General features: G+C 45.9%; 1 protein-coding gene across 1 annotated transcript; it reads left to right on the top strand.

Moving 5' to 3' along the window:
- The first annotated feature begins 689 nt into the window (after window positions 1–689).
- On the top strand, window positions 690–8,672 carry LOC127191465 (mas-related G-protein coupled receptor member A). The gene is made up of 2 exons (XM_051148577.1): window positions 690–909; window positions 7,656–8,672. The coding sequence occupies exon 2, from the start codon at window positions 7,702–7,704 to the stop codon at window positions 8,641–8,643; it is 942 nt and encodes a 313-aa protein (XP_051004534.1). The 5' UTR covers window positions 690–909; window positions 7,656–7,701; the 3' UTR covers window positions 8,644–8,672.
- The last annotated feature ends 1,689 nt before the right edge of the window (window positions 8,673–10,361 follow it).

The raw sequence follows: 10,361 nt of genomic DNA, 5'->3' as shown, positions 1-10,361 counted from the left end.
TGTCAGACTGCCTTACTTTCCATATCCCTTGAATTTGCGCCCTGGAATCTGTGCTCCAGAATGCAGGCTAGAGCTGCCCTGTGTGTTCAGCTTTATTACTTCTTTCTCAGTCAGTGCCTCCCACCCAAGTAGATACAGGTCCATGATTACCACCAACTCCCCAGGTCTGCGCTGCTTCTCAGGCAGGACATTAACATCCTGTGGGGGTACGATGTACATTTGGGGGGCCTGGCTACATAAAAATGTGTGATGTTGTCTCCTAAGCCAAACGGTTTGACTTTCCAACCTCTCCTAAGATAATCCACCTGCGAGGCAACAGTGAACAACTTACAAAATGCTGAGGACCAGATGACGCTTCCAAGATGCAGATGTGATGCCTTGTATTCTGAGACAGGGTTTCTCTGTGTGGCCCTGGCTATCCGGGACTCACTCTGTGGAGCAGGCTGGTGTAGAACCCACAGAGATCCACCTGCCTCTGCCTCCTGAGTGCTGAGATTGGAGGTGAGTGCCCTTACGCCCAGCTGCAGAGACAGTCTTAAACACTATTTTTGCAGAGACAGCTTGTGAGGCTTTTCTGTTTTGACCACAGCCCCACTCACGTTGAGAGAAGAAGGTCCCACTTCCCTACTCCTTCTTATCATTCTATGCTAGGTGTGTTGTTTCTTCAGTACGTCTAAAGCTCTGTGGTCTGCGTTTCTCCTTGTCTTGGTCGACTGTTCCGTGTTATCCTTCCTGCCTCTCTGAACAACCCACTTCTCCTGGCAGCCAAGCACATGATTGGTGGAAATGCAAGAAGGCCCTGGATAATTCACTGTCTTCCCCCATCTGCTCACATTCCGGAACATCTACCCATCTATCATAGCATCTTCACAGGGGCGGAGAAAGCCAGGCAAGAGGCTAGAGTGCCTGGTATGGTCTTTTTAACATTTTATTAATTTATTTCTATTACATCTCAATTGTTAGCCCATCCCTTGTATCCTCCCATTCCTCCCTCCCTCCCACTTCTCCCCTACTCCCCTCCCCTATGTCTGTGACTGAGGGGGACCTCCTCCCCCTGTATATGCTCATAGGGCATCAAGTCTCTTCTTGGTGACCTGTTATCCTTCCTCTGAGTGCACCTGTTTTTTAAAGACACCTTAGAAGCAAAAACGGAAAAGATGCCTGCATCACCTCCCCCACACCCGACATACTGCAAAGTGGAGAAAGATGCCTGCTGCTTCAAGATAGCAAAGTAAATTGAGTCCAGATCTTATATGTAAAATCTTGCATCGGGTGTTTTATTATGACACCAAGCACCAAGTCAGAACCCCACAGCTGCTTCCCCTAAGCAGGCGACCAGGAACTGAGCCTCTAGAACTACACTAGCCCAGGGCTACTGGCTGTTTCCACCAACCTTGACACGCCACATCATGAAAAAAAGACTCTACCCACCGGGATTCAGGACAGGAAAGTGAACATGTGACTGTATCAGACCCACTATAGTGATGTCCAACACGAGGCAGAGCTAAAACACCTCATCCCCTGGCCAGGGTTTTCTTACTGATTCTCTACACTGGCCCTGCCATGCCACAGAGGCTGTCTCCCTAAAAGAACAGGCGTGGGTTTCACTTTCACCATCATCAGTCTTAGTCTGAGCTCTGGTGGACCCCTGGGATAGTGCAGGATCCTTCATCCATTAGCTCTGGGGTAACTGACGTCAGCATATGCCACCATCCGACTCCCATCCTCGGATGGCACACCACTGGCTCAAGTCTTAGCCACTGGGCATAAGACAAAGTAGGATCCTCAAGGTGTCGCCTTAGTAGTCAATGTGAGCCAGAAAACCCTGGTGCCAACCAGAGCCATACAGGGCTCTGTTCCCAGGACAGAGATCGTTGTGAAGTCCAGACCTATCCCCGTGCCAGATAGGAAGAAAAGTGGCCCTAGTTGTTTGGGTTCTATCCTGACCTGCATCACCTGTATCTGAGTACACTATGGGTTTTTAATTATTTATTAATTCATTCATATTACATCTCAGTTGTTATCCTATCCCTTGTATCCTCCCATTCCTCCCTCCCTCCCATTTTCCCCATACTCCCCTCCCTTATGACTGTGACTGAGGGGGACTTCCTCCCTCTGTATATGCTCATAGGGTATAAAGGCTCTTCTTGGTAGCCTGCTATCCTTCCTTTGAGTGCCACCGGGCCTCCTCATCCAGGGGACATGGTCAAATATGAGGCACCAGAGTTTGTGTAAAAGTCAAACCCCACTCTCCACTCAACTATGGAGAATGTCCTGTCCATTGGCAAGATCTGAGTAGGGGTTTGATGTTTGCTGCACGTATTGTCCTTGGTTGGTGAAATAGTTTGAGCAGAACTTCTGGGCCCAGATCTGCCAGTCATAATGTTCTTCTTGTAGGTTTCTAGGACACTCTGGATCCTTCTATTTCCCCATTCTCCCATACTCCTCTCACCTAGAGTCCCAATAGGATATCCTCACATCTATTCCACTTTCCTGGTAGGTGAAGATTTTCATAGGCTAGTGTCCAGTTATAAGTGAGTATATACCATTTGACTCTTTCTGCTTCTGGGTTAACTCACTCATTATGATCATTTCTAGTTCAAACCATTTGCCCACAGATTTCGGGAATTCCTTATTTTTAATAGCTGAGTAGTATTCTACAGTGTAAATGTACCACAGTTTCTTTATCCATTGTTCTACTGAAGGACACTTAGGCTGTTTCCATGTTCTGGCTATTATGAATAAGGCTGCTATGAAGATGGTTGAGCATATGTCCTTGTTGTGTGCTGGAGCATCTTCTGGGTATATTCCAAGGAGTGGAATAGCTGGGTCTTGAGGAAGCCTTATTCCCAGTTTGCTGAGATAGAGCCAGATAGATTTCCAAAGTGGTTGTACTAGTTTGCATTCCCACCAGCAATGAAAGAGTGTTCCTCTCTCTCCAGATCCTCGCCAGCATGTGGTGTTGCTTGAGTTTTTTACCTTAGCCATTCTGATGGGTGTTAAGATAGAATCTGAGTACACTGTGTTTAACCATGAATCTACCAGAAAAAAAGGAAGCCTGTAACAGACTAAGCTTGTTCCTCCCGAGTGATACGTGGTCTCTATGGGGTTGGGAACCTGTGTTTCCTATGACAATGCCTACAGCACTCCTCTCCCATCCCAGGAAGTGCAGTGATTGAGGAAAGAAAGTGAAATGGACACCAAACTACTGTGTGAGAGCTGGTAACTCTGTGTGGACACACAGAACTAGAAAGAATGCTACAGTGTCTGAGCACGTGTTGGTGAGCAGACAGGATGCCTGTGTCTAACACAGTACCAGCCTGGGACTTCTGTAACCAAAGTTCCTCCTTTTATGACTTGCTCTAGTTCCTTTTGAAGACTAACTCAACCTGTGAGTTGAGTACAAACCTGGGCTTGGAACGCCCTCTAGTGGTGAAATAGTGATGCCTTCTCCCCCCCCCCCTACACACACACACCCCCAAAAGCAAGATCACCACAAACCTCAAGTTTGGGGATGCTCAGTTAAAATGAGCAAGCTGCTTATAATCTCTGGGTGCACAAAGTCACACTGCAAACGCTAACTCTATAACTATTCCTTGAATATGTGGATGGTGTGCTTCCCAACAGGCTCAAGAGGTTTCAAGGGGGCCTGGGGGTAGTATGTGTCTTTAGCATGCACAAACCTCAGCTGCAGTCCTCAGCGCCTTCCCTAGGGACCCTCTCTAATGAACAAAGCAAAGGAAAAGAGGTTCTGGGAAGACTGCTTGGTTGGCAAAGTGCTTTCTGCACAAGCACTCAAATACCTGGCGTCTCACATAAAAGCCAGGTGTGGCACATACCAGCAATGCTATTCCTAAGAGAGCAGAGACAGGAGGGTCCTTGGGGCTTGCTGGCCAATTAGTCTGACCGAGTCAGTGAGCTCTAAATTCAGTGAGACACTCTGTCTTAAAATCTAAGCTACCAAGCAACTAAGAAAACAACAACGGACATCAAACTCTGCCCTGACCCCATCCATGCATGCACGCACGAGTGCGGGGGCACGCGTGCGCGTGCACACACACACACACACACACACACACACACACAAATACAGTCATCCAAATAGATACAAAATGGCATTTCTTAAAATGCATTCCTTTCAAAACACCAAAACTGAAACTGAACTGGTAGGTACAGAAGGACCGTATCTCGACATAATAAATACACAATAAGGCCCGGTTAACACCATAGGAGAAGTTGGAAGTTTTTTCTCTAGAATCTCAAATAAAATAGAAAAGTCAATGCTGCTTGCTTTCACCATTTTAGTCAACATAGTACTAGAAGTCCCTGCTGGTGAATTCAGGCAAGGTAAAAGATACATATATGGAGTGAGAAAAGCCAATCCTGACTTCTGCGGGTAGCAAGGTCCTATAGTGACAGCTTTAACAAATCTGCCAAAGGCCACTAGAACTAATAAACGAACTCAGCAAAGTAAAATATCAACACACGAGTCGGTAGTATTGCTATATATTGTGCTGTGTAGAAAAGACAATACGAGTCCCCTGCCATATCCCCCCAAAATGCCTAGAAATATATTCTACTATGGGTGGAAGATCTTTAAGGTGGAAGGATTAAGTCCATTGGAGAGGACATTTTAAAGGTTAAAAGAAAAAAAAAAGGCAGCCTGCATTAGAACACTCAGCGTTGTTTAAATGTCCATGCCAGGGACTGGATGAAGCTCATTGTTAGAGCGCATGCCTAAAATTCCATACTACCGCCTGTCTGAAATCTCAGTGCAATCTTTACTAGGGTGTAGGGAATTGCTGAGAGTTACCAAGACACCTCTTGAGTGCACCACAGGAGAGGTGGCTCTGCTGTTAAAGACCACACGCTTTTCTTGCAGAGGACCAAAGTTCACTTTCTAGCACCCAAGTCAGGCAGCAGAAAAATGACTATAACTTCGGGGTGAGGTGACCCAGAACCCTTTCCTGACCTCCATAAGCAACTACACTCATGTAGAGATACTCTGCACAGACACACACGCATACACAGAATTTAAAATAGACATAATGTTTTAAAAGAAAGAAGACAAAGTGTGGCGACACATAGTATAATCACAGTTTGGGAGGCTGAGACAGAAAGATCATGAACTCAAGGCCAACCTGGGCCACACAGTGAGTCAAACTCAAAATAAAAAAACAAATACAGCAAGTATATTTAAAGAAATGTGGACAAAAGCTTCCCTTGTCAGGAAAATAGGAAATATCAGTATACAGAAAGTCCAAAGGTCTCCTGTGAATTTTAGCACAAAGAAGGCATGTCCCCAAGCATGACAGCCAGCCCATCAACAATCAAAAAATTCAGAGAGCATCAGGAATGTTCTAATGCATTACAAATGAAGAAATCCCAATAAAGCTATCCATAGACTTCTTGGCAGAAAACCCACAGGCCAGAACACAGAGTGAAGTATTTAAATTACTGTAGTAAAAAAACAACCGACAAGAAATAATAGCATGCCAAGCTTATCTGTCACTCATAAGTGATGCAGAAATAGAAGACTTTGCTGGATAAACAAGACAAACAGTTTGTGACCTGCCTGACTCTACTGTAATTACTAAAGGGAAGTTCTTTAAACTGAAAGAAGAAATGGCTGTTATTAACAGCTTAAGACTTACAAATGCACAGACTATAGAACCCGATTATTAGAGTAACGTGGGCTGTGGCAGCTAGTTACTCTTCATTGGCAACTTAACTGGGTTTGATGAGCCTGGGAGATGCATCTGTGGCCATGACTGTGAGAACGTTTCCAGAGTAGCCTAACTAAGGAGCAAAGACTCAGCCTGAATGTGGCTAGCATAACCCCATTCTTTGAATGAACTCCGAAACTGGACAAAAAGAGAAGAAAGAATAAAGCACTCTTCTCTCCTGACTTAAGATACCTGTGGCCAGCCACCTCATGTTCCTGCCACTACGCCTTCCCTGACATGGCATCCTCTCAAACGATGAACCAAAATAAACCCTTTCTTTTTTTTTTTAACTGCTTTTGTCATATGCTGTTGTCGCCACTGAGATAAAAGTGACTAACATACAAATCAACACTGAAAATAACCCAGAAGCACATGCCTCTAATCCCAGCATGCCAAGAGGCAGAGGCAGGTAGATCTCTGTGAGTTTGAGGCCAGCCTAGTCTATAAAATGAGTCCAGGACAGCCAGGGCTACACAGAGAAACCATGTCTTAATGTAGAGCATCATGGTGGGAGTGTGCAGTGATGGAGAGCGTCATGGTTGGGAGTGTGCAGTGATGGAGAGCGTCGTGGTTGGGAGTGTGCAGTGATGGAAAGCATCATGGTTGGGAGTGTGCAGTGATGGAGAGCGTCATGGTTGGGAGTGTGCAGTGATGGAGGGCATCATGGTGGGAGTGTGCAGTGATGGAGGGCATCATGGTGGGAGTGTGCAGTGATGGAGAGCGTCATGGTTGGGAGTGTGCAGTGATGGAGAGCATCATACTTGAAGAGTGCAGTGATGTGGAGCATCATGGTGGGAGTGTGCAGTGTAGTAGGGAATCATAGTAGGAGTTTGTTCTGATGTAGAGCGTCATGGTGGGATTCTGTAGTGACGTGTGGCATCAGTGTGGGGTTGTATAGTGATGTAGAGCAGCATGTGGAAGTGTAGAGTGGTGAAGAGCATCCTAGAGGGTGTGTGTAGTGATGTGAGGAGGGAAAGCCCAGAGCAGGACTGCAAGCGGCCAGGAATGAGTATTTAGAGGGCTTGCCTGGATGGCATCATCAGAGGACGATTCCTTTGTCTGATTAAAGCCTTTAGGGCTTTTCCACCCATGGAAAATGAGGATTCTACAAACCCCAGTTTGTTAGTGAACAAACTAAGTATAACTTGTTCCTTATGAAGCCCCTGGTCTGATGCAAAAGACGAAGACTTCAGACCCTAAAATTAGCTTTGCACATTTCTTAAGCTCCCTAATTGGAAGTACAAAATTAACTGGGTTTCCACTTGCTTCCTTTTTGAGTCAAGTGGGACCATGGTGGCTGGTGTCTCTGAGAGAGCACAGTGGGGATGCTGTGCACTCGGTCCTGGGTGCCTGTCTGCATCCCCAGAGAGCAGTGCATCCTCCGTTGGCCCGGAGGCCTCCTGCCTCTGCAAATTCCTGAACTCACTGCTGCTTGCGCGAGGGGAAAAAAAGCTTCCATATTCTGATTTTTCCTCCTAGATGACTGCTATTTTGTTCCATGTTGTTAGCTTCTTTTCCTCACTCTTTTTGTACTCTCAGTTGAGTGCTTTCTTAATCTACAACATTGATTGCAATCTTGAACCTAATTTGGACATTATTTCTCTGGCTTTTCTCCCACCCACATGGATATGATTCTAATGAACTGCTCAAAAGAGAGGGGGCAGGTTCTAGGGTTTGGGGGGCTTTAATAAGTTGCCTGCCCTTAGCAGCCTGTACCACCTCCCCGGAAACACAAGAATGTTATTCCTACATGGCAAGCTAGGCCTGACAGTGGCTGAATAATCATTTTTTTAAGTACATTATAAACATGTCTGAAAAATCTCATAATAAAAATCATCATCTTATATAGTTAATATGTGCTAATAAAATATGTCTTTTAACAAAAGGCGTGATCACACAGCAGGCCTCACGTCTTCTTTGCATTCCCAGCAGCACCGGTGCAGGGTTTCTGAGCCTAAACACCGAAGCCTCAAGGATGGCAGTCACGACAACAAATCCAATGGACAAAACCATACCTGGAAGTTTCAACAGCAGGACCCTGATCCCAAATCTGATGATCATCATCTCGGGACTAGTCGGGCTGACAGGAAACGCCACTGTGTTCTGGCTCTTGGGCTTCCGCTTACGCAGGAATGCCTTCTCCGTCTACATACTGAACCTGGCCATAGCTGATTTCCTCTTCCTCCTCTGTCACATCATAGACTCCACGCTGCTCCTCCTCAAGTTTTCGTACCCTGACATTATTTTTCTCCCGTCCTTTAACACCGTCATGATGGTTCCCTACATCGCAGGCCTGAGCATGCTCAGTGCCATCAGCACAGAGCGCTGTCTCTCTGTCCTGTGCCCCATCTGGTATCGCTGCCGCCGCCCAAAACACACATCAACTGTCATGTGTGCTGCGATCTGGGTCCTGTCACTGTTGATCTGCATTTTGAACAGGTATTTCTGTGGTTTCCTGGAAAAAAAATACGAAAATGACAAGCGGTGCCTGGCATCGAATTTCTTTATTGCCGCGTGCCTAATATTTTTGTTTGTGGTCCTCTGCGCGTCCAGCTTTGCCCTGCTGGCCAGGTTGTTCTGTGGCGCTGGTCGGATGAAGCTCACCAGATTGTACATGACCATCATGCTCACTGTGCTGGTTTTTCTCCTCTGCGGCTTGCCCTTTGGCATCCACTGGTTCCTGTTAATCTGGATTAAGATTGAGTATGGTGTGTTTGCTTACGGTCTCTATCTGGCGTCACTCGTCCTGACAGCTGTTAACAGCTGTGCCAACCCCATCATTTACTTCTTCGTGGGCTCCTTCAGGCATCATCTGAAGCACCAGACCCTCAAAATGGTACTCGAGAGGGCTCTGCAGGACACTCCTGAGACAGCTGAAAACACGGTGGAGATGTCAACCAGCAAAGTGGAGCAGTGATGAAAAGCCTCTGCCTGGACCTGACATGCCTTTGTTTGTTTGTTTGTTTTGTTTTTCGAGACAGGGTCTCTCTATGTAGTCTTGGCTGCCCTGGACTCACTTTGTAGACCAGGCTGGTCTCAAACTCACAACAATCCACCTGCCTCTGCCTCCCGAGTGCTGGGATTAAAGGCATGCGCCACCACCGCCCAGCTGCTTCACCAAGATCGTAAACAGAGCACCGCTGACTTAGCTGTTCTACTTTTCCCCAGTAAAAGCATTTAATCTGAAAGTATAGTGTCTGCATCCTTCTTGACATTAATAAAATTCCTCAGGCTAACTTCTCTGAAGCTTTCCTGCTGTTTCTTTGCAACTTTTGTTGCCATGGAAATAGCCCCTGCCCAAAACCGTGACTCTCTTGTTTGTGACTGTGTGTACCTGGTGGTAAAGTTAAAAGAGCCCCATGGTTGCCTGGGAAGCATCCTCATGAGAAACCTTCAGCAAAAAATATTTCACACCTACACAATCATTCTGATAGTTGCCCAGAGGCACAATTTACAAGGACAGGTGCCCAGACATTGCACTACACTGCACACTCTCACAACCCTGCGATATGGATGCTGTGGGTTCTAAATTAGGAAGAGTAGCCAGGCTATGTTTTCAAGCTGATTCCTTGACCTCCTTAGATCTCGTGTCCATCCATGGAAACATGCACGGGTGACTAGTTACAGAATGTCACTGGTCTGATCTTAGTCCATAAGAAATGTGGAACCTGTTTTCTGAACAAGGCTGTGAGGCTTTACTGTAAGTGTGGCCTAAATGGAACCACACTGATTAAGAAAGACCCAGAAATGTTTCCTCTTCACCATAAGCATAATCATAATGAGCATATACTCTCTGTACCGGACTGACAGCTGACTGACATTTGGAGAGGCCACTGTGACGTATTCTATCTGTATGTGGAGATGGTGCATGTAGGCACCAATATTGCCACAATATTTTTGGCCATAAAAATAGATGTGATTTTTGTCCCTAGTCTCAGGAGCTCCCATCATTACAGAAAAAAGAGGTCTCCTTACAGAGATATGCCATATACATTGAACTGACTCTGAATCCACGCAGGGTAAAGCACAGATCTGTACAAAGAGAATATCTCATTTACCAACTCTAGTTACAACTGTGCAATTGAGGTGGGTAAATTAGAGAGGAATTCTTGGGCTGCTCGAAGTCTAAACTGGCGATTCTACAATTTTAACTGCCACCTAAAATTTTTGTGGCAGGCGTGGGAAGATAAACAGTCTAGACACAACAAAATGGTTGAGAAGAGAATTCATTGTGACATTGTTAATAATAATAATAATAATAATAATAATAATAATAATAATAATAAAGCCTTCAGATTCTTCATGGAATGGTTATCAAGACACACGCACACACACACACATACACATGCATGCGTGCATACACACGTACATCTTTACTCTCCTGGTCATCTGCTAGTTACTTGATCTTAGCTGCAGTAAGAATAGGCTAGAGTGCCGTGAGCTCTGTGCAGTGTCCATAATGGCTCTAAACAGACAGGTATTGGCATGATTTACAAAAGCAGCTAGGGTCGACTCCAAAACAGTGTCAAATCAGACAGTTCAGTCAGCCCTGCACAGGCCAAGCCCAGCCCTCCTCCCAAGGATATCTTCCTCCTCCCCCCCCCCACCCCCACTGCTGTTCCACAGGCTACAGAT

The sequence above is a fragment of the Acomys russatus genome, chromosome 7 (genome assembly GCF_903995435.1).
Source record: "Acomys russatus chromosome 7, mAcoRus1.1, whole genome shotgun sequence".
NCBI classification, from domain to species: domain Eukaryota; kingdom Metazoa; phylum Chordata; class Mammalia; order Rodentia; family Muridae; genus Acomys; species Acomys russatus.
This window is presented reverse-complemented; position numbering and strand designations above follow the sequence as displayed.

Bases quoted from the DNA above. Each gene is read 5' to 3' on its own strand.
- LOC127191465 (XM_051148577.1), top strand. From the start codon at position 7,702: ATGGCAGTCACGACAACAAATCCAATGGACAAAACCATACCTGGAAGT.